The sequence below is a fragment of the Buteo buteo genome, chromosome 6 (assembly GCF_964188355.1).
Source record: "Buteo buteo chromosome 6, bButBut1.hap1.1, whole genome shotgun sequence".
Taxonomy (NCBI): Eukaryota; Metazoa; Chordata; class Aves; order Accipitriformes; family Accipitridae; genus Buteo; species Buteo buteo.
This window is the reverse complement of record NC_134176.1, coordinates 4,128,346-4,152,059: the sequence shown is the minus strand read 5'-3', so window position 1 is coordinate 4,152,059 and position 23,714 is coordinate 4,128,346. Positions and strand designations below refer to the sequence as shown.

General features: G+C 50.5%; 1 protein-coding gene across 4 annotated transcripts in view; it reads left to right on the top strand.

Annotated features, from left to right (window-relative positions):
* Positions 1-408: 408 nt before the first annotated feature.
* Positions 409-23,714, top strand: part of FERMT2 (FERM domain containing kindlin 2) — a 50,215-nt gene continuing 26,909 nt past the window's right edge. For 2 of the 4 annotated variants that reach the window (XM_075029488.1, XM_075029486.1), the window contains exons 1-2: positions 409-712; positions 18,187-18,420. In XM_075029488.1, the coding sequence (XP_074885589.1) occupies positions 556-712; positions 18,187-18,420 (391 nt within the window). In that variant the 5' untranslated portion in view covers positions 409-555. The remainder of the gene's footprint in view (positions 713-18,186; positions 18,421-23,714) is intronic. The other 2 variants (XM_075029487.1, XM_075029485.1) reach the window with 1 other exon arrangement.

Below are 23,714 nucleotides of genomic sequence, written 5' to 3'. Positions count from 1 at the left end.
AACCGGGACCGGGGGAGCAGCGGGTCCACCGGCTGCCCGAGCCGAGCCGAGCCGAACCGAACCGAACCGAACCGAGCCGAGCCGAGCCGGTTCGGGTCGGGTCGGGTCGGGTCGGGCCGGGCCGGGCCGAGCCGAGCGGCCCCCCCCGCGAGTCCCGGATGTTGGAGCGGCCCCGCTTGCTCCGTCCTTCGCTTCCATAAAAGGCCAAGGGGCCCGGCGGCGCGGGGCGCGTTTTTCCTTTAATTATTATCCCCCTCCTCCTCCTCCTCCTCCCCCCTCTCGCCGCCCGCCCCTTCTCCTCCCGCGGCGGCCCCGCAGGCAGCGGCTGGGGGGCGGCGGGGCAGCGCTGCACCCCCCCCCCCCCCCCCGATCCCGCCCCACCGCGCCCCCATCCCACCCCCAGTCCCGTCCCCACACACGCACGCGCGCACCCCCCCCGCCCCGGGCGCGGAGGTGGGCTGCGCCGAGCCGAGCGGAGCCGAGCGGAGCCGATCGCAGCCGAGCCGTGGCGGGCGGGCGGTGAGGCGCGGCTGGCGGGCGCAGGAGGCCGGGGCCATGGCGCTGGATGGGATCCGCATGCCGGACGGCTGCTACGCCGACGGGACGTGGGAGCTGAGCGTCCATGTCACCGACCTGGGCCGCGACGTCACCCTGCGGGTCACCGGCGAGATCCACATCGGCGGCGTCATGCTGCGCCTCGTCGAGAAGCTCGGTGAGTTTCCCCCGGCACCCCCCGGCCGGACCAGCACCCTGCCCCGGCGTCCTCCCAGCTCCCACCGCCCTGCGCCAGTACGGTGCTTCAGCTCCCAGCACCCTGCCCCAGTACCCTGCCCCAGTACGGTGCTTCAGCTCCCAGCACCCTGCCCCAGTACCCTGCCCCAGTACGGTGCTTCAGCTCCCAGCACCCTGCCCCAGCACCCACCACCCTGCCCCAGCACCGTGCTTCAGCTCCCAGCACCCTGCCCCAGTACTGTGCTTCAGCTCCCAGCACCCTGCCCCAGCACCGTGCTTCAGCTCCCAGCACCCTGCCCCAGCACCGTGCTTCAGCTCCCAGCACCCTGCCCCAGCACCGTGCTTCAGCTCCCAGCACCCTGCCCCAGTACCGTGCTTCAGCTCCCAGCACCCTGCCCCAGTACTGTGCTTGAGCACTCAGCACCCTGCCCCAGCACCCACCAGCCTGCCCCAGCACCCTGCCCCAGTACGGTGCTTCAGCTCCCAGCACCGGCTCCCAGCACCCTGGCCCAGCACCGTGCTTCAGCTCCCAGCACCCTGCCCCAGCACCCACCACCCTGCCCCAGCATCCTGCCCCAGCACCCACCACCCTGCCCTAGCACCGTGCTTCAGCTCCCAGCACCAGCTCCCAGCACCCTGCCCCAGTACTGTGCTTGAGCACTCAGCACCCTGCCCCAGCACCCACCAGCCTGCCCCACCACCCTGCCCCAGCACCGTGCTTTACCTCCCAGCACCAGCTCCCAGCATCCTGCCCCAGTACTGTGCTTCAGCTCCCAGCACCCTGCCCCAGCACCCAGCACCCTGTCCCAGCAGCCACCACCCTGCCCCAGTACTGTGCTTCAGCTCCCAGCACCCAGCCCCAGCACCCTGTCCCAGTACTGTGCTTCAGCACCCAGCCCCAGCACCCTGTCCCAGTACTGTGCTTCAGCACCCAGCCCCAGCACCCTGCCCCAGCACCCAGCACCCTGCCCCCAGTACTGTGCATTAGCTCCCACTACCCTGCCCCAGTACTGTGCTTTAGCTCCCTGCCCCAGCACCCAGCCCCCTGCCCCAGTACTCTGCTTTAGCTCCCAGCACCCAGCACCCTGCCCCAGTACTGTGCATTAGCTCCCAGCACCCTGCCCCAGTACTGTGCATTAGCTCCCAGCACCCTGCCCCAGTACTGTGCATTAGCTCCCAGCACCCTGCCCCCAGTACTGTGCTTCAGCTCCCAGCACCCTGCCCCAGCACCCACCACCCTGCCCCAGTACTCTGCTTTAGCTCCCAGCACCCTGCCCCAGCTCCCAGCACCCTGCCCCAGCACTGTGCTTCAACTCCCAGCACCCTGCCCCAGCACCCAGCAACCTGCCCAGTATGGTGCTTTAGTTCCCAGCACCCTGCTTCAGTACTGTGCTTCAGCGCCCAGCACCCAGCCCCAGCACCCACCACCCTGCCCCAGTACTATGCTCCAGCACCCTGTCCCGGTACTGTGCTTCAGCACCCAGCACTCTACTTAGCACCCTGCCTGTCCTAGCACCCTGCCCTGGCACTCAGCACCCCTCCTGCCCTCGCACCCCCTCCCAGCACCCAGCCCACCCCAGCTCCCAGCGCCCAACCTGCCCAGCACCCCATCCCAGCCCCAAGCTGCCCCTCTCCCCCATGCACCCTTACACCCAGCACCCCGGCAGCCCCCACCCAGCACCCTGTGCTGCCGCTTCCTCACTGCTCGGGCCAAAACCAGCCAAACTTTTACACCCTGGGGCCAGTTTGCCTGTCATGGGGCCTCAGCCCCCATCCGCCGCCTGCTTTGCACGCAGGATTTTTATGCAGAGCCAGAAAACATCTTCATTTATGGGGGGGGGGGGATTTTTATGGGTGCTCTCCAGTTTACAGAAAAATTTAATTCTGAAGTCGTAGTTGGCACTGTGCTGCTTTGGACAAGGAAAGCGCTTCGAGGGTCCTTTGCGAGTGTGGGGTGATTAACGGGGTGGTGATGGGGGGGGTTTGGGACCGGGGACACTGTGGTGTCCGGTGGCTTCGGCTGCGCACCTGGACAAAGAGCCCGTTTGTCCGGGACGCGTGGGAACGCGCGGCCGAAGCCGCCGGGACGGTGAAAAGCGAGCACCCCAACCCGCTGGTGGTGGGGAGCTCTGCCCCGCCACTTTGTCTTTTTATCAGCTCTTTATGGCTGGGGTGTGTTTACTAACGGTATAGACCGGGCTGATGACTGTAATTGCTCAAATCAAATATTAATTGCGAGGTCCCCGTGCGTGCCTGCGGCTGTGGGAGTAGCGGAGCTGTCAGCTGCGCCTGCAGGTCCCAGTTCAACACAAAGCCCTTGTGCGGCTTTAAAAATACCATCTTCCACCGTGCTTAGGTTTTGATTTACTAATTATCTGAAGTTAAAGGAAGGAAGAGACGGATATAAATATGCTTGTTTCGAAAGGAAGCAAGCGCTCACATCAGAGGGTCTCGTGCTGGAGATAGCCTTGACTCTCTGAAAACTTTATTTTGTTGTTGTTATTTTTATGCTGGAGCTGCAGAAAGATTTGCTGAAGTTGAGCACTCAGTAGCTAGGGAAAAAAAAAAAAACGGCTTTCTAGAAATGATAAAAAAATCAACCCGTTGATCACGAATGAATAAGGGATGCTCCCTTCGGTTTTGAGCTGCGCTGGGTGTCGGGGCCGGCAGATGCCGAAGCAGAGCCGGGGCCGACTTGTGTGCCGAAAGCCGGGCGCATGCACAGGGACGGAACCCAGCGAGGACCTAAATTAGCGCTTGACGTAATGCGTCCCCTAAATGTGTTTGCCCGGATCCTCTCCACTTGTTAAATTAGGGATTGTATTAGAGGGAAGGAATGCAGCGGCCGCAGTGCCGGCCCCGGCGGGAGGAGCAGGGATGGTGTTCCCCTGGGAGCTCAGCCCCAATGCCCACCTCCCCAGGACGGTCAAGACCCACGGATATCTCCGGCTGTTGCCTTCCCTTTCCCCTTGGCTTTTGTCGCCGAGCCAAGCTATACGTATTTAGTTCCTTTTAATCTTCCTGCGTGTCAGCTCTTCCAGCCCTCTCATTATTTTTATGGCTCCTCTTTGAGCTCCTGCCAGTTTATCAGGGTCGGGTTTAGCAGAGCGGGGTGGGACAGGACTCACTCCTTGGCCTCGTGTGCCTCCTCAATGCCCTCCTTCATCCAGCCTCTGCCGCTGCTTCATCTCCAGATCCATGAATTTTGCAATTTTTCCGCGTTGAAACCCTTTTCCTGCATTTTTAACCTGTCCCTCCCCGTCGTTCCTCTGTCCCTGCCAGTGTTCGTTTCCCTTTTTTAACAACTCCCAGTGTTAAAAAAATGATTTGTCTTTTGCAAAGCAGATTTCTTACTGTCAGTTTTAAGGAAATGCCTTCAAAATAAAATTTCCTTGCAGCTCTGGGTTCCCCTATGGACTGCTCCGCTTGCGTATCGTGGGGGGAGGAAGGAAGGGGGGGCTGTGCCTTGGGCAGGGGTTTGCTGGCTCCATCCTTTGAGACAAACCTCCTGTGGACTTCTTCGTGCTGCCAGAGGGCAGAGAAAGCAGATTTCTGTGGCCTGCGCGGTGTTTCAGTGAAGTTTAGGGCATCGCTGTGAATTTGCAGCAAACCAGTCCTGGTCTCATTGTAGGATGCTGGTAGAAGCTCTTCAACCATTAGTGAGCAGGGGGGAAAAAAGCCTTCCCTCCTCCCAGCAGCAAGGAGAGCTTGGGAAAGGGAAAATCTAGATTTACATTAGTATTTTCTGATGTCTGTAGGAGAAAATGATCGCAATAAATAGCCCTTTGCCTTGGAGAGGGCTGGGGTGCATGGGGGACACGTGTTGGGGTACCATGCTCAGAGCAGGAACGCCAGAAGGTTTTTTGTCCCTAATTGCAAGGCTGCAGGTATCAGTAAATCTTGTCGACTCGGTCCTTGCCTGCGCAGAGTGGTTGTGGTCGGACTATTTGGGAATAGGCAATTAAAATCTGTCACTAATGCAGGCAGGGATTGGAAGAAACCCAAGCAGCAGATAGGGATTCTGGTTACTCAAGTGAATTGCAATGACCTGTTCACTCCCCTGTTATTTATCACCGCACTGGATTAAGCCACTTTGTTAATTGAGCCGTGCCGTGTGCTTGGCAGTCATCTCTGAAAAATAGGCAAAAAACTGCTGAGGTTTTAAGAGCAGTAGTATTTAGATGGTCCGTGCGGGTTAGGGTCTGTACTGGAAACTCCTGGTGCTCACCCAGGGTTTTTTAGGAATTTTGCCACTATTGACTTACAAACAAAAAAATGAGGCTTAAAATCACTGGGAGCAGAGGAAGGAAGGAAGTGAACACAAGTTATTGTTGTTGTCAACTTAAGGCTGTTTTAAACACATGCAAGAAAAAAACCCCATGCTTTTTTGAAATGCACTTGGGAGGAGCTTTGTGGGATATATGTTAAACACAGGATTGTGTTTGGGGGATGCTCTGTACGGTAGTGGGAGTAAAAGAAGAGCTGACAGAAACAGGGAAGGGGGACAAATGGTGGCTGGCAGAGGAATGGCTTAAGACAGATGACCTAAATGTGCAGCGAGCAGATTCAGAAAGTCCATGGATAGAAGTTTTGCAATGGAAATGCAGACTTCTCTCTAGGTGTCTTTGACAGGCAGTATGTGTGTGGCAGCCGGCTCCAGCTGCAGGGGCTCACTGGGAGCACTGGGGGAGGACTGAGCACCTTTAGGGGTTTGTACCTGAAGAAAAGAGATAAGTGAATGAAAAAAACCCAAAAAAGCAGCTGGGTTTGGAATTACAGCAGTCCTTCTAGACCAAAAGTCGTTGCTGCCAAGGCAGGAGGATGGCTCGAGGTGCTGCCCCGCGGCGTGGTGGCATCCCCATTTTATTGAGCCAGGATGGATGCGCAGGCTGCGCCCGGGATAAATGTCAGAGCAAGCCCCCTGCCCTCCATGGAGAGTGGCTGATAACGGCAGGCAGTGATGACATCTTCTAAGGCCTTGGGTTTTTTTGTGAATCACTTCTTCGATAAGGGTTTGGGCAACTGGTTTAAACTCCATTGTTACCCCTTGGCAGCTCCTCCACTGTCTCCTCTTTATCACTTGGGAGGAGGTGGGATGTCACCTGAGGACTGGCGCAGGAGTTGTCACATGCAAAGTGTTTTGTTTTAGGTGACATAGCACATCAAGCTCTTTCTTTTGCTGGTTTTAGCCTGCAAATGTGTCTGGGATTCACCCCAGGGGCTCTGTTCACCATCAGATGGACTCTGCCCATGTTTCCTTGCCAATGACTTCAGCTGTACTCTTAGCAAGATCTATTGAAAGTATTAGTGTTCTCCCTGTAAAGTCTCTTTTTTCTTAATGGACCCCTTAAAGGGTTATGAATAAAACACCAAGAAAGTGCAGCGTCATTGATTTCCCCAGGTTTGCGTTTGAGGTTTTGCAGTGCTTGTAAATGCTCCGAGCCGTCGTGAGACTTGCTGGGGAAATACTTTGCCTTGAAACTGGAATGAACTCTGAAGCAGTTTAAGGCTGTGTAAGAGAAACGCAGAGTCCTTGCCCCAGCCCATTTCTGTTGCAAACACAAGGCAGGATGAGTCTGCAGTGCTGTCTTGCAGGTGACTTGCTCCTTTTGCTTTGGACTTCTCCAAGGAGACTTGGGTAGGGGCTCACTAGGTGACCAGGTGTGCTTTGCTGTTAGAGGAGGCAAGAGAAATGATTGGAGGCTGAAGAGAAATAAAGGAAGGGTTTTTATTGTAGCCACGCTTTCAAAAAATACTTATCTGAGCATCAGTGCTTGGTGCCTGGAGTACAGTCGGGGCATTTCCATGCCGCCAGGATGACAGCCCAGCATCTTCATTTGTAAGATCTGCAGATACTCGTCTGGCCGTCAGTCGTCGGTCGAGACGAGAAGGATGTTTTGCTTCAAAATCAGCTCTCGGTCACTCTTCAGTATTGCTTTTCAAGTGCGTGGCGTTCACGAGAGGACTCTGAGTGCCATTTAATACGCCGGCAGGCTTGCGAGAAGCTGTTTGTATTCCCTTTGAGGCGGGGTGGTGAGTGGTTGTCTCAAATAACGTGATAAATGGTGGCGGTGTTTGCTGCCCAGGGCAGCTCGGGCTGCTGCGGTTCGGGCAAGCAGGAGTCCTCCGACGTTCCGCACTGACCCCGCTCCAGATTTCCCTCGGAAACCTCATCCCAGGCTTTTAAACAGCAAAACTTGCCCAGCCAGTGGGAGGTGGGATGGTGAGCACAGAGGTCTGGGGGGGGGGGATCTGGCATGCTGCTGAGCACAGAAGTCCTCCTGCTCCAGAAACAGGCAAGGTTTTGGGGCATTTTGAGGCAAAAGTGGTACCCTGGAGGCTGCCGGCTGCTGCCCAGCAGAGATGCTCCAGGCACACATGCTCCCGCTTCAGCAGCATCTTCAAGGAGACCAACGGAGCTGCTAATGCACCCCTCATTTACATATTGCCACTTGATTAATAACTTTGCTAGTGACCTGTGCTGAATCCTTGTCCTCTGAATAACACATTTTTAATGATATTTAAGTGAGAATATGCAAGTGCCTATTAACACAGACACTCTCCGGCCATGCACATTGATCTGTGCGGGGCTGGCACTTTACTTTACATCCAGCTTCTGACTCCAGGAAGCTTCTACGCAGGCTCACGCCAAATTGCAGGATCATGGCTCAAATAATGTTCTCTTTGTTAGCCTAAGTGGAATATTCATCTGAACTGCCAATGACCAGAGGAATTTGGGGTGGGGGGTAGGTAAAAACCATGCGCAGGCAGCTCCAAGCTGCGGTCAAGGCAATTAATATGTCTACCCAGAGTGGCGATGACTCTTTGGAAGCGCCCCCTCCCAAAATTTGAATTTTTAAATTTTATTTTTATTTAGTTTTTTGGTTTTTTTTCACTGCGAGCCATCTGCTTTGGCTTGAAAGAGCCTGGCCGATGACACAGATCCTGGTCGGAGGGGGAAGAGAGCGGGGCAGGAGGCGGCGGCGGCGTTCCCGCGAATACCAGAGCCTGGGTTTGTTGTACCACAGACAGGAAATTGTTGGGTTTGCTGCTCCCACCCAGCCCAAATCAGTAGTTTCCTCTTCCAGCTCCGTCAGGTTTCGATATGACGTAAGGCGCACGGGGAAGCCGGCGTGGGGAGCTGCACTCGCGTCACTCTTGCAGACCAGGTGGGATCTTGGAGACTTCCAGTTTTGGGTAAAACGTGACTCGATTTGGACAACAGGTTGAGAACAGTGTCGGGAGGGGAAGCAAACAGGCACACCAGCAGTTGCATAAACCTTTCCCTTTATAATTTCGGGTAGTTTTTAGCTTGCAAAGCAACTAGACAGCAACCAAAAATTCATCTTGCCAATTACTAGATTTTAAATCTCTTACCAGCTGATTATACATGTTTGGTGGCTGTTTTCTGGTTTTTTCCCCTCCTCCCTGCAGGCATATGTACTTTTGGAAGGGTTAATTGCTGAAACTCCAAATTCAATTAGAAAGTCTGCATTTTATGAAATTGCCTGGAAGGAGCTATATCGCTGTCTTGCTGAGCTTCCCTTCCTTGCTGATAATACACAGGGCTTTTGCTTGACACGACGTCCTGTTTGCGAGCTGTCTGCAGCAGAAATTGTCCTTGCTGCCACCCCCCATGTCCTGCTCTACAGCTTTTGTGCCTGAGCTTGGCTGCCTGATGGGTGAGGTGGATCCAAGCTCAAGGTTAAAGGTCTTAATGCCCTTTAAAGGTGTGTTGCGTGCATCAATGAGCTTGGGCTAACTGATGCAGAAATAAATAAGAAAAATGGTGGGGTTTCATCTGCTCCCCATGGCATCTCCCCGTGGCTCTGCAAAGGAGCTAGAGCAGAGACCAGCTTCACCCCAAATCTTGCTTTGCCCCAGGAGGACATCCCAAAAAGTGTGCAAGGGAAGGCTGGTGGCACGCAGAGGACTTTTGGTTGCTGTCACTGCCAGGGAGGGACGAGGCTCCGTTCCTTTATCCTCTACCTGGAGGGATGCACTTGGGGTGAAACCTGGAAGGTTTGGTGTCTTTCTCCTGCAGACCAGGATCCCACCCGGTCTGCAAGAGAGGGACCAACACCAGCTCACAGGTTTGGTGTGGGACGAGGCTGCCCGAGGCATCGCGACAGTTACAAACCTCGCTTTCCAGGGGTTTAAGCTTTTATCGGAGAATAACCGTCGTTAAGGCACGCTTGGGGAATTGCCTGGTGAGACTGAAGCTTCAGGTGAGAGGTTGGGAATTCAGGGTTGCCTGTTCGGTCCTCCTTTATCCGCCGTACGCATCCATCCCGCCGAACATCCTCTGGCTCCGTTATCAGGTATGATGTCTTTTTGGCAGGGACCGGCTCTTTTTTTGCCTTGCATGTACATTGGGGATGAGTCAGGATCGCAGGCTGCTGGAACCGTCACCCTGGGGCACTTTGTCTTTTTGGTGAGGGAAGGGAAGTGTGATACTGGGCTGGAGGGTGAGGGAGCGCCAGGGCTGGTAGTCAAGGCAGTTGAGTGCTCCCTGGAGAAGTGGTTTTCCTTCCTTCCTTCCTTCCTTCCTCTGCTGCTGTGTTTCTGTCCGATGCTTCCTATTTTGTGCTGGATGAATCATGGAAACCGCAGTCCTTAATTGAGTTTTCTGCCATTTCTTGTGATTCCATGGGAGGCAGGGAGCAGCCAGTGAAAGCCTCCTCTGGAGAGGTGCTTTATGACTGGGGGGAAACACTCAGCAAAAACAGGTTGTAAAGAACCTGTTTTAAATAAAATAAAATAAAAAAAAATCCACCCTTGCTTTCCTTTATTCCCTCCCATAGAAAAATGAGCAAGCCAAATTGCTCCGGGGTGCTGATGCAAGGATTTAAAGCAAGTCTGCACTGCATTTGCAAAAAAGACCTTCCTGAGCTGATCGGTGCTTATTAGCATGGGGGTGTTGGGGAGCCAAGGTGGCCCTGCCTTTTGGCCCCTCCAGAGAGTTTCCTGACATTTCAGCTGGCTTCAGCGTGGCTGCAAAACTTCTTTCCCTGCTCAGGGGTTTAAACGGGGTTGGGTATGGCTGTACTTCACAGGGGAGCAGCTCAGAGAAACCCATAGACCTCCAGATGCAATAGATGCTGAGAAATAAAACAGATTTTATTTTTTATATATATATGTATAATAAACTTATGCATAAAACCATAATAAATGTACGTAGGTACCTCTAGGGCAAACACCATATGCTTGGTTCATAGCTTGTGGTACAGATTGCCTGTGCCTCTTGCATTTGTGGGATAGCATCAGAGGTGTAAAACAAATTTAAAGGGGGTTTTGCTGTTCTTTCTGCAGGTGAGTGGCATCTGTTCAGGGCAAAGGTGCTTGTCAGTGTGGCTGGCACTGAGATAAATCATTTCAGCCCTAGGAGGAGGAGGGGGAGTATTTGTGTTTCAGTACTAGCAGTGTAAGTACTAGATACTGCTGTGGCATCTTAATGAATTAAATTTCCAAGTGCTAGTTGAGTAATCCTATTAACACTGAAAAGAGCTTCCTTCCTAGAGTTTACTTTAGAAAAAAAGTAACTTTCAGGCTTGTCGGGATTTGCTCTTCCCCCTGAAGCCTGCGTGCGGACCTGGCTCCAGCAGAGATGCTAGAAAACTCAGCATCCCGCGGATCGAGCGTGGAGGAGCAAAGCCCTGCGCTGCCAGGAGCAGCGTTTCGGGGGGCATTTGGGTTCGGTGTATCAGCCTCGTGCTTTTGCAAAGTTGCTCATTGATGGTGTGGCCTTGTAGAATGTCCCTGCTCCGCACGTGGATTATAAAACAAAACTAGTGATTTAGAAACCAAGCGGTAAAATTTCACAGGGGCCGTGCCTCATTGCTGGGCTGTGTAGGCGGTGGGTTCTTCAGGGGAGGGTGGTGGTTTCGAGCAAAAAAAAAGATTGACCGCTGCATTTTTTTGTCACCTCTTCGGTCCTTCAGTTCCCGTCCCTGCCCCGTCGAGACGTGGGCTTGCCCTTGTAAACCTCACTTACAAACCCCATAAAAGGACACTTCTTCTTCCAGCAGTGCAGCAGCACGTTCCCTCATTAGCAGAAGACACTCCATAATTTTTCTGAGCAAGGACACATTGCACATCTGCATTCAGCGTTGTGTCCTGATGTGCTCAGTGTCCTCCATGGGTTTTGGGTTGTTGGTTTTGTTTTTTTTCCTCCTCCTTTTTTTCATTGCTCTTGAATAGCTCTCTGCGACTGCACGGCGTGCTTTGACGTCAGGATTTCGCAGCGGTGAACCATGCGTGTCCCCTGGCACGCCGGGACAAGAGGGAGGTCTCCTGCGCTCGGTCGCGCTCACGGGAATCACAGCATTGGGAACAAGGCTGCTTTTGTCTGCCTTTTTTTTTTTTTTTTTTTTATTGAACAAGTCAAACTGTTTTTCATGCAAGAAATGTTCTTCTTAGATTTAAATTCCAGCACAGGTCCACCCTGTTTTGGACACCTCTGTGGGTGTGTGTAGATGTTCTCCTGAACATTTGTTCGCCTGAAAACAAAGTAGTGGTGGTAGTTGCCCTTGGTGGTAAATAGGGGAGAACTGGGAAATAGGGGAGAATTCGAGGTACTACTTTGCATTCACCAGTGAGTAAAAGCCCTTCCACAGGTGGCTGCTGCAGAGTGGCTGCTGTACGCTATATTTTTCATAGCATGTGTCAGATACATATGGGCATGCGATTAAAACCCCCTATTAAGTCTCATTAGTACCAAGAGCATCAGATTGCCATGGCTACAGCTTTATTACAGCAGTCCGATAATAATTTTATAGGATGTTTATCTCTGTGTTTCAAAGTATAATTTTTCAAGTGTGACCAGAGGCTGGAAGGACTTTTGCTCCATTTTGAACTTTGCTCTGCAATTAAATCCCCGTTGGGGGGTGGAGGGGAGTCTACTCCAGTGCGTACCATACCCCAAAAGACTTAAATCTGCACTAAAATATAGATTCTGCCCCAAGACAGCGACCGTGTCGCACAGCAAAACACATCAGCATTTCTCTTGGACTCAAAATAAATGAAAACAGCTCTGTTTTTAATTTTTTTCCATAATTGTCCTAGAAGGAGTGGCTTTGGCATGCTTAAAGGAATCCGGGTTTAAAGAGGTTGGTGCAAGCAGTGAGGAGGCTATGTCCCATCCCTCCCCGTAGGGAGCAATGTGTTCAGCTATATAGATTTACGTCTATGTGTGTATATACATATATACACACCCATAAAATATAAATATATAAACACACACATAGGTGTGTGTTTATTTATACTTATATATATAAGTATAAATATATCTATTTAAAAAAATCTGGCCTTTTTTTTTTTTTTTTTTTTTTCCTTAATTTGACCGCAACAATGTTAGCCCAAAATGAGCTGGTCAGCTCGCTGGTATTGTAGGGTCACAGAGCAGCCTGGGCACATCTGTCTCATGAAATCCCAATCCCTGCACTGACTGGGAGGATCTTTCAAAAGCAAGCGATGGTCTTGCAGCCGTCCCCAGCAAACCGAGTGGGTCTGGATCCGATCTGCTGAGATGCAGAAGCTGATCCCTGCACCAGTGTCTGCAGGTGGGGGAAGGAAACACAGCAGTGTTTAATGGTTGTATCAGTAGTTTCTAAAAAGTAAATAATATTAATGACCACGAGAGCAGGTGCTGGCTGGAGCGGGACCTTCAGCAGTGTTCTTGGCTGTAAAATGCTTCTTTATTCTTGCCCTTCCCCAGTGCCTCTGTCCTGCTCCATGCGCTGGATTAGATGTTTTTTGGTACTTCTGAATGTTTTGGGAACATTTGCAAAATTCTCTGATTTTTTTAGTGATGTGAAGATACGCCTTCAGACCTCATTGACACATACAGCTTGATAGTACGTGGAAAAGGAAAACCTACCAAAGCAACCATGCGAGGTTGTGTGCAAGGATTTTTGGTGGTGTTTTTTTTTTATTTTTCCTCCTCTCTTTTTTTCCTTGTAGTCTTAAATTGCCCTCCTTGTCAAGTTTTTAAATACTTCTGCCTTGCTTTCCATGCATGGTGGCCATGCAGTGCATCCCGAGGGGACAGGAGGGCGGAGGAGAGGGTGCATCCCTTCCCAGCAAGCTGTCCCAGGACACACGAGGCGCTCCCCAGCTATTTATTGCTGGAGGTCTCTTTTCCTTTGAAGGAGTTTTTCTTCTCCGCTGGCTTCCCAAGAGGGGTGTGGAACCAGCCAACACCCAGCCTCTGGCTTGGAGAGCCCCTGGCCGCTCCTTGGGGCTTGCAAGCCCTGGATTAATGTGTTATCAGCAGGTATTTGAGTTTAAAGGTATTTTAATCTCCCAACTGCCTCTCAAGCTGCCTGCAGTCAGGGTTTTAAACATGCTGTCCCCATCTACTTTTTTTTCAGTAAAGTGTGTATTGCATATTACTTAAAAAAAAAAAAGAAATGCAACCCACTTTTTTTTCCTTCCATCCTTATAAAAACCCTCGAACAATTTCAGCCCATCTGCACCAAACTCATTGAAAAGCTGGAAAGTTGGCATTTTTTTTCTCAGTAGATTACCAAGTACAAAAATCACTTTTTGCAAGAGGAAATGCGTGGCCTGTGAGTTGATTTCAGTCCTTCCACTGTATCTTTTATGTATAGCATTTATATATATATATATGTGTGTGTATAAATGTGTGTGTATATATGACACATATATGTCTCTATATATTTTATATATGCATATATAAAATATATATGTGTATATATATGATGTAAGTGTGTATATATGTGCGTTTATATGCATAATATATTTATATATATATATATGGAGCAATTTGAGGTATTGTGTGGGTAGTGGAAAGGCGTTTTGCTTCCTCAACTTCCCAAGCGTGACTAGACCAGTGCAAGAATAATCATCATTAAAGGCACCCCTGGTGCACACTCACCGCTGGGGAAGAGCCAGGACCGGGGAGGGCTGCTGTGCTAATTCTGCTCCTATGGAAAAACAACCAGTGGGATGGATGGGCTTTGGTTCTGCTGTGTTTTGTACCAGAGGACGATGGTCCTTCCAGATTGCTCCCTCGGGAAGGCTGAAGACTTGAATCTGTTGCTCCAAAAGCCGTGACTTATAATTAAGAAATGAACTGAAACCTCTGCTTTGGCTGCATCTGCTGCCCCTCCTAAGGTGAAGAGTATCGCAGGGAAACCAGCTTCAGCTGCAAATCTTTGTTTCCAAAAATCAGACAAAAAACGACCGTGCAAACCAGGCAGGCTTGCAGAAGTTCCCTGCGTACCTACTCAAGCTGATGCAGGGGCTTTTTAATAATCTGCCTCTGATGTTAAGGTGATAGAAGAGTTTGTAGGCTCTTTGCTGTCTGATGGATTGAATCAGGGATGTGTGTGTGAAAGGGGATCTGGTGCTACCGCGCAGGAGCCTTTCCCAGAGGTGGAGACCACCACTGCTGGAGTTGCCTGCTCTCCAAATATCCATCTAGTAGGATTTAACCGTGTGCTGGGGTTGGGGTGGGGGAAAAAAAAAGAGGTTTATTTGGTCGTATCAGGGCTCCATTGTCCTGGGCGGTGCACAGAAGGAGAGCCCATCTGCAATAGGGGATATCCCGAAATAACAAGGCAAATACAGTGTTTATGTAACGCCGGAGACTTGTATACTATTGCTAGTAAGTCATAAGCTCACACAGAGACCCTGCCAAGTAATGCTTCTGAAGAAAGGAGGTTCAACAGCTGCTGCAGAAGCAGAGCAGAAAAGGGACTTTTAAAATCCATGGATCGGCAGAGGGAAAGCATTTGGAGCAGCCAGCTCCTGGGATAAATGGGCCGTCAAGCAGAATGGATGGGGCTGCCTCGATCTGCTTTGCACTTCACCAAAATTCAGCTTTGTTGCTTAAATGGTAATTGTGTATGTGTGTATCTGTGCCATAGCAAGCCCAGAACTAAAATACGCTTCGTATGCATCTCAATTAAGACTTCCTTTCTGCTACTTGAATTCTAGATGTGAATTTAGTGGTAGCTGTGGGAGTAAAAATCTGCAATTGTAATTATGCTGGACAAGCTGGTGTGAGGTGACTGCGGTCAGGCACCGGCGTGAATTGAAAGCTAAGGATGTTTAAGGATTAAAACACTTTATTGAGCAGCCCTTCACCTCGTCTCATAATGTTCTGTCCTCACAGAGGTCTCTGCAGCCATCTGGGTGATTTAAGACGCCTCTTGCATTTGCAGGACCGTCTGAACAGCTTTTCAAGGTGAACAGCACGCTTGCTCTGTGGGTTTTGCTGTACAAAATGTCCTCAGCATCACCCGTGCCGCCTCTCTGCCTCTTGGCACGGGTTTGGGAGGCAAATGCAAAACCAGGATTTTCCTCAAAAAAAAAAAACCCCCACAGCCGGGTGCCCCAGCCCTGCCGGGCTCCCAGCCGCTGAGGTTTCGGTTCAGGCTGTGCGGGGAGGTGGAGGAAGCGGGGAGCGGGGATTATTTTTGATGCCGGGAAGGAAGCGCCGTGCTTCCCTTTCCCGTGGGTGCTGCTGCTGGGTTTGGGCTCCCGGAGCTCCCTGTCCCCAACCCGTGCTCCAGCTGATGCTGACAGCTCCAGTCTCCGCATCTCCGCAGCTTTCACCTGGCGGGTTCCTTGCCTGGAAGGGGAGCATCGGTGGCAAGGATTTGCTCTGACCCTAGCAGATGTGTGCAGCTCATTTCCAGGGATCCCTCTGTGCTCTCCTTTGCCCGAGACGACTATGGTGGGAGGATGCTTTTTTATTGCGCTGAGGACACCAAAATCCTAGTGGCTCTGGCATTCTCTCCTCCCGCTGTGCCATACGCAGGAATCAGCCTGATTTAGACTAATATGGGTGGATTTTCCCATCCCACTGAACAAGCCTGTTGCTTTTCCTGTTTGCTTTGAGATGCTGATGAACACTTGCCGGCTCTGACCATTTCTGCTTCTCTGTGTGACAGCATTGCCGTAAGGCTGGTACCCTTCGTGGCTGGAAATGGCAGCTGAGGGATGCGCAAGGAGCATTTAACAGCTCGGAGGAGCTTCTGGATCTGCAAACGGCTCCGCTAAGATTTGCAGCGTGGTTTTGGACCTGCAGTAACCTTTTGAATTTGAGGTCTGGGATCTCTAAAATGAGTTTGCAGGGCTTGGAGACCTACCAGGGCTCTGATAAATATGAAACGGCCGGTTCTGCGACCGACAGTAGGAAATAGGAAAAGACTGAGCCGAAATAATAAGCCTTGTCGTAAAGCTGTAACCCTGACAAATCAGTAACTCGTGAGTTGGGACCCTGGTGAAGATTTATAAACCTTTGATCAGATTTAACCAGGTGGTTGGCATTCCCCGGTGTGCAAGGATTGCTCCAAGCCCTGGGTCGCACCCGCTGCCTTGCAAAGCACCGAAGGTTTCTTGTCAACATGTTAGTGTTAAACTCAACATCGCAAGTCAGCTGCTAAACATTTGCCAAGCGCTTTTATATATAACTACCCCGTGGGGCAGCCACAAACCTTTACCTTTTTGGCCATCGCCAACATCTCACTGTTAATTCAAAGTGTTAATTACTCTCAGGCCGCAAGACGATGCTGTGCATATTCGTGCCATGGCCTGAAAGGTTAATCTGCAGCGTAAACCCAAATCCCCTTCTCTTAGTGATTCAAAATGCCTTTTTTTTTTTCACCTCCCTCCCAGACTTGCAGTGCCAATTTGTTCAGCTTTCAGTAGGGCAGAAGTTGGACTTCATTACCAGAGTCCATTGTAATGATTTCTCAGATTTTTTTGAGAGTAGCCAAGGCTTGTGCAAGTTTGCATGCTTTTCTATATTTGGTTTTGTTTAATTTGATTGTACAAAGCTGTTGAAAAGTCTAGCTGAACATTTCCACTTTCTGGCTGCATGATTATGCCGTTAGACCAGGAGTTCAAAGGGAAAAAAAGCTTCTGCTGGCTTTTCTCAGTAACCCTGAGATTGAGATCCCATTTTCAGATAGGGACAGAAAAAAGTTTGTTTGTCAAGCTGTTCTCATTTTGATTAAATTCAGATGCGGCTCGTAGGGATAGTCTTCCTGATGTCTGTCCCGGAGTGTGTTCCTTCAGGCTCGGTACCTTCAGGCTGTTTGCTGGTGTGTCTCCTGGGTTTGCCTCCGGCTTTCTGGTTGGCGCCCTGCGATGCATGAGCATCGCTGCTGAAGGATGGAGAAAGGACCTGTTGCGATAAATGTCAGCTGGCAGTTTTAATTTGGTTTAAACTGATGGTTCATGTTGGGAATCCAGGATCACAGGAGGATCTGGAGCTGAAAACTGAATTATTATATTAGTGGTGCTTTAACCTGGAAAGTGCTTTGCTTTCAAGCTTCTTTTTTTCTTAGGAAAATTAAAATAATCCTTATACAAAGTCCATAAGCTCAAAATTTATTGGTAACTCTATCATTTGCAATATCGAGTGCAGAAGTGTCCCTGTAACTTGTCCTGCAGCCTCTTGAGGTTCTCGCGTGCTTGCCCAGATGACATCCTGCGGAAACATTTGGTTTTTCCTTTGAAATGAGAGCTTTGGCTGTCGCCGTCGATGCTGACACACCCCCCTGGTCAGTATTTTTGGAGATGGAGGGTTTCGGCTAAGCAGAGCTTTGCAAAATGCAGCTGCAGTGCTTGGATCATACTCCCCTCCTCTCCTTTCCTTTCTCCTGCATGGTGGGGGGACATTGCACCCTTAACGCTGGCCGGTGGTTGTCGGACTGGAAGATGCTCTGCAGGAATGGCGGGGGGCTGCGGGGAGAGCAGGGGAGGTGTTAGCAAAAAATATTCCAGGTGTTAGGGGACATACTGCACAGTGGCTGTCTTTTGGAGTTATCACCGTGCTTTGGTTCCCCAAATGCTGCCCAACTTGGACGGGACTTTCAAAGACGCCATGGTTGCATCCCTGCTGGAAGGAGACGTGGCTGTTGGGTTCTGCACTGTTGTTCCTTTGGGAAGTAACTTTTAGTTTCATTTGGGAATTTTCCAGTTTTGTTTGTAGAAAGACCTGGAGAAGACACGGTATTTCTATTTAATTCTTCTTGCAAACCTCCTTCTATTTCTGCTTCCCGTGTGTGCCGAGGTGGCTTGACTCACCTTCGGGTAGTGCAGATGCCTTACATGGTGGGGACAGGGAAACGCAAGAATTGATAGTTAACCTAAAAAGCTGTGCAAAATCCCTCCCGGGGAAGGTGTTGGGTCGTTCATGACCCCCTTGGCTTCATGCTTGGCATTGCTGTCGGGCTGAGTGATCCACGGACACGTTGTGTCTCATCCTTGTTCTTCTTGGGTTCTTTCCTACTTTTATCTCTGCGGTGGCTTCTAGATGCTATTGAGTACAAGCAATTATTTGTATCTGAAAAGGGCTGTCAGCGGTTTTGGATCAATAGTCGCTTCTCAGTGAAACGCATTTAAACTTCTGCTCTTGTCTTTTGAAGGCTAATTCTGGTCCCGGTTTTAACTGGTAAAATGGTTTCTTTGTTCCAGATGTCAAGAAAGACTGGTCGGATCATGCGCTGTGGTGGGAAAAGAAGAAAACTTGGCTCCTTAAAACGCACTGGACGTTGGACAAATACGGGATACAGGCTGATGCCAAGCTCCAGTTCACACCTCAGCACAAGCTGCTTCGCCTTCAGCTGCCCAACATGAAGTACGTCAAGGTGAAAGTCAACTTCTCGGACAGGGTCTTCAAGGCGGTTTCTGACATCTGCAAAACGTTCAGTAAGTAGTGAGTGCCGAAAGCTGCCGGTGGGGAGGTTGTTGTTTGGTTTGGCTCCCGCCTCTCCTTTGGTGCATGTGCTCGTCTCATAAATTTACTAAATCACTGGTATTTTCTGGCTTCAAACACCCAACAGTCACTTGGGCATCAAGCAGCCTGGATGTCCGCTCTGTTTCCCTTGCAAATCTAACCTTTTTTTGTGCAAATACTTAAATAACGGAACCGAAACGTAAGAAGAAATGTATTTTCTGTGCTGAATTCTGTTTCGTAGCAAAGCTGTTCTCAGTTTTGTCTTAGGCGAGGCGGTAGCAGCCCTGCTTTATGTTAAAGCTGCTGGTGTTGGGTCGTAATTTTTTTTTTGCAAATTTATGTGCTAGATGAAAAACAAACCCTGAAATAGGAAACTTGCCAGCTCCGTGGGTTCTCTTCCAGTGGAAAATCATATTAGAGATTAAGTGATGATGCTTCACTGTAAAACTGTCTGGTGGAGGGAAGGAACTGAGTCTCCCTCTCTCCTCCCCAACTCCTCTTCGCGATCCTTTTTCTTGTTGAGAAGAAGCCCTAGAAGAAAGGAAGGACCGTTTCCTACTAGGTACGCAGGGCTTGTCCTGGGCTGCTGCTTATGTGCATCACTTTTTACCCATCTTCACAAATTTCTTATCCCAGAAGCCGGTGCTTCTCTCTCCCCCCACAAAAAAACCCAGGACACAGTAACTTTGCTCCGAGGAACTCAAATAAGCACTCGGCATGGCTCTGTACCGGTGTCCTTCCCGCTTGCTCCCCTCCGAAAGGAGCCTGCAACCCGACCTCGGCCATAGTAAATCTATTTCTGGTCTCAAAAAGCAGCTAGGGTTTCTCTTGGCTGACCCAGTTATTTCGTGAGGCAGAAGGAGCTCAGCCATACGTGTGGTGTTATGGCGTGGCCTCCGGCGCATCTGTGGTTAGGTCGGTATATATAGCTGATTATGAATTTTTTGCTCTTTCTTTCCTGTTTTTTTTTTTAAACCCGAATATTGGGCAATTTCTCCTTAAAATAGAAAAGGCTTAGCCAGCATTATCTCCCAGTTGATTTTGCTTCCCCCCTGCCTCCCATTGCCATTTTTAATGCTAGACAGAGAGGTCAAAAGCATCATCTTGGTTGCTGATGAATCTTTCTAGCAGTGAGTCACATCAGGAAATTCTGATACAGTTAATCACGTAACGAGATCTCTCACTGACGCTGCCGAGCAGTCAAAACCTTACTTGGGCCTGAAGCAGCTATTTATTCAACTCCAGGACTCTCAGTGTATTTATGAACAAACCAGCAGAATAATGCTAATATTTAAAGATGTGGAAGGGGAAAAAGCGGCTCAGATAGCTGCAGCCCAGCTGTGGTAGGAGCTCTTTGCATCAGGCAGGGGGGACACATCTGTTGAGGGTGGTTCTGACTTTCCTTCCATGATTCCTTCCATGACTACTGAAATAAATGTTCCTGATTTTGGTGAAAGCAGGATTTTTGCTGGAAACTTCACTCTCCTTTTAGTGACTCTTACCAGCCTGAGCGGTTTGAGAACGGATGGAAACTACGTGGCCGAATACAGCGATTAAATCTTGTTTAGCCCTTGTCTTTGTGTTTACTGGGGGCCAGATGTTCAGCAGAGCTATGGGGGAGACGGCCCCATCGGCTCAGCATCGGCTTGAGGGAAGAGGGGATCGGGATGCAGGGAAGGGGCAGTGCTGGAGCTGGAGGGGCTGGAATACTGGACCGCAGAGGTATTTGGACACCTATATAATATACAGGTATATATACTATTTTCATATAGTATATACTATTTTATTTTATATATAATATAATATCTAATATATCTTAACGCATATATTTAATATATATAATATATGTGTCCATTATATATATTTTTATATATAAAATATGTGTCCAAATACCACTATTTTTTTCCTTTATATATATATATAAAAAATATAGGTGTCCAAATGCCTCTGTGGTCCAGGGAAGAGCTTCCCAGTGGGAACACATATATATGGTTTGGTGTCTGCCCCAAGGAGGTCTTGCTTCGTAGATATATATGATGCAAAAGCTCCTCAGGGCAAACACCCAACCCCTTCATGCAAATCCCGGTCACCGCCTGTCCTTTTCGTCCTCTGCGTGTGACCTTGGTGCTGTGCCGTGGGTCAGACGTCCTCAAGCGTGGGGTCCTGGAGCCGAGCAATGACGATGGAGGCAGGAGCTAATTTCGGCCGGGAGGCCACGCGCTTTGCCGGGTGAGAGGGGCTGCTGCTTTCTACCACGCAAAATCATCCCAGGGGTGTCGTGCTGAGTCTGCACAGGGCGTTTCATTCCTGGAAGGCGTGGGGGATATCTGTCCACACCTCGGTGCCCGCCAAAAATTCGAGTGGCTGTAGGGTGATGGGGTCATCCTGGCTTGGGGAGCTTGCATTTTCCTTTTTCTCCTACACAGCCCTCTCTTGGGGTCTTGCAGACCGTGCTATAACACTTTCCCAACCTGCCTGTTTCCCTCTGTTTTTTTTTCCCCCCAGGTTAGTGTCTATGCTGTCCCATTTTTCTCCATTACCTTTTCCTGCCCTCCGCAGCATCTCTGCACAGGTTAGCTGCAGAGAGCACTCGTACCCCGTATTAATCATGCTAATTGTCTCCCCAAGGAAAACTGAGTAGATAATTCAAAGCAGAAGGGGAAAGCAATAGTCCCTGCTCTAACAGCATAGCTCTTGTCTCTGCAAATCCCTTGATTTTTAAAGTTAGGGTCCAGTGTGGCTTGGACCAATGTCCAGCTGACAGAACTGTGCTTGTGAGTTGCTCATATTTTGGCTATAACTGTTTGCTGTCTTTGCCCCTGGAGCATTTAATTACACACTTCAGTAATTTTAGCATATGGCATGATTAATGAGTAATTTAAGTAATTCCTCATGTTGCCAGGACTCTAGCTGGTTGCATTTATAAAACCCTCTATACGCAAGCAAGAATACACTTGGGTGAGTTATTTAGGGTTGTGCCTTTTCTTATATTCCCTTTAAATTGTACCCAGAGGTGTCCCCATTGCAGCATGTGGTTGATTTTTAAAGAAAAGTCTCTGTTCTTGCGCAGAGTGAAGTTTTTGCAAAGGGCAGCTCTCACCGCCGGCCGGGTCGCAGCTCCCGGGGGGCAGCCCGGAGGTGGCTGTGGGAAGATGCTGGAGCCGCTCGTACATCCCTCACTTTCTCGGAGGTCATGCGAAGCTGGAAAAAAACACGGTCTCATTCCCAGTCGCTGGATAGCAGCCCCTCAATTCCCACAGCAAGCGATCGGGAGGGTTAACGGCACGGATTGACCCTGCCTGCGGTGGGAGCAGGCAGGAGCAGGCAGGAGGAGAGGAATAGGGTGGTGGATGGGATGGGCAGCCCTCGCCCGAAGGGTGGCCTGGAAGCCTGCCCGGGAGCAGCTGCTGGCAGGCAACACCGTCCTGAAGGGCCAGCTTTGATCTGCAATTAAAGACCAGAGAAAGAGAAAGTAAAACTTCACTTTTTTTTTTTTTTTTTTTTTTCTGGAGCGGCACAGGTTTTGTGCTACGTGCCTGACCAGCAGTGGGATGCGGAGGTTGGGATGGGGTGCTGCCTGCGGGGCTCCTGCATTCCCCTCTCCTCTTATTGTCCCACTGGGGAGATATTTCTGCCCAGCAGACAGCCCATCAAATACACATATGCGATTTGGTGTGGCTGCAATTAATGTTTTATTGGCGTGGGTGGGAATATCCTCATTGGAAAGTGGGATCTGGGGAGACAGGAGATGTGGCCGCATGGCAAAGCTCCCGCTAACCCATCATCCTACATAACAATGAGCAGAAAAATCCTTTTTTCCTCCACAATAGTTGCATTGCAGAGCTCCTGCTAACCCGTCATCCTACGAGGGGAAAAATCCTCTTTTCTTGACAACGGCTTCGTTTGATTCCAGGGCAGCGGACGCCTTGCATCTGTTCATGCCCTTAAGCTGCTTTCTTGTAGCATCCCCCTTCTGCTGTTGCCTGAATTTTTTTTCCATGTGTCCTGGGAGCAGTGAGGGACTCCAGGCAGGATCCGCTGCTGCTGTGTGGGCACGTGGGAGAGGAAAAGCAAACAGCGAGATGCAAGTGTGAAGGTTTTTTCCCATGCCTCGGCGTTTCCTGCCCTGGCGATGCTGCTTCTCGTGGGGAAACAGCGTATGTTGCGGAGCCGCAGGGCGAGGGGAGATGCTGTGATGGCATCAAAGCTTGAATCCTCCTCTTCTTCTGGCTATGAAGATTTGGGACCTACACTGCCCTGCAGCCTGAGCAGAGGAGCACGGATCGTTCCAGTTGATGCTGGTGGGAGCTGGGAGCTCTGGGAGACGGATGTGGTGCTGGAGCTGGGAGGAGGCAGCTCTGGGAGGAAGCTCTCCAAAATTCATGACTACTCCTTCCCTTACCCACCCTGAGGCTGTGCAAGATGAAGAAATTCCCTTCAGATCTTTTTTTTTTTTTTTTTTTTCCCCAGAGGCTAGTAGGGCATCACACCCAGCTCTTGCCTCGTAATCCTCAAAAAGCTTTGTGTGAATTAATCACCTGTTTTGGAAAACGAAGTCTGCGGAGCATCCTGTGTTGAGCAGCGGCAGTTTCCGTGCCCGCATCCCGTCTCGTTTCGGTCCCCAGCTCCCCGGGGGCGAGGGACGCCGGGAAATTGGGACCCCGTCTTGCATAGGGTAAGGGTGGTCCCATCCCGGGGAGCTTTTGGGGCCAGAGGAGGAGGGATAGGATGCAGATAGTCCTGCAAAGGTGATGGGCTGCTTCTCCTCACCACTCCCTGCCCCAAAATAACGAGGTGCCCGAGGCTGGATGACTGATGGGATGGTGATAGCCGGTCTTCCTTGCTTCAGCCTCCAGCCACCAAACACAACCCAAGACGAGGTGACGGTGGCATTTGGGAGCGGCGTGATGCAAGGCCAGCCCGAGCAAGGCGACACCATCCAGCAGTCTAGACGCTGAATATGACCCTACCTTTTTTTTTTTTCTTTATAAATCGTCTCCGCTCCAGTACAGAACGTCCTCTGACTTCTGAAGTATTTGTAGTATTTCCACGCCCTCAGTTGCCAAAAAAACTTCTATAAAAAGCCACTGGGTTTTTTTTGGTTTTTTTTTTTTTTTTGCAAAACTGAAACCCTTTGGTACTCCGAGATGCGCAGCGTTCCCAGGGTTCTGCCCGTGCCCGTTAGCACGTGGAGCCACAGCCCCAGCACGGTTGCTCTCCAGGAGGCAAAACTGTCTGGAGTTACTCCTCGCCACTGCAAACCTCT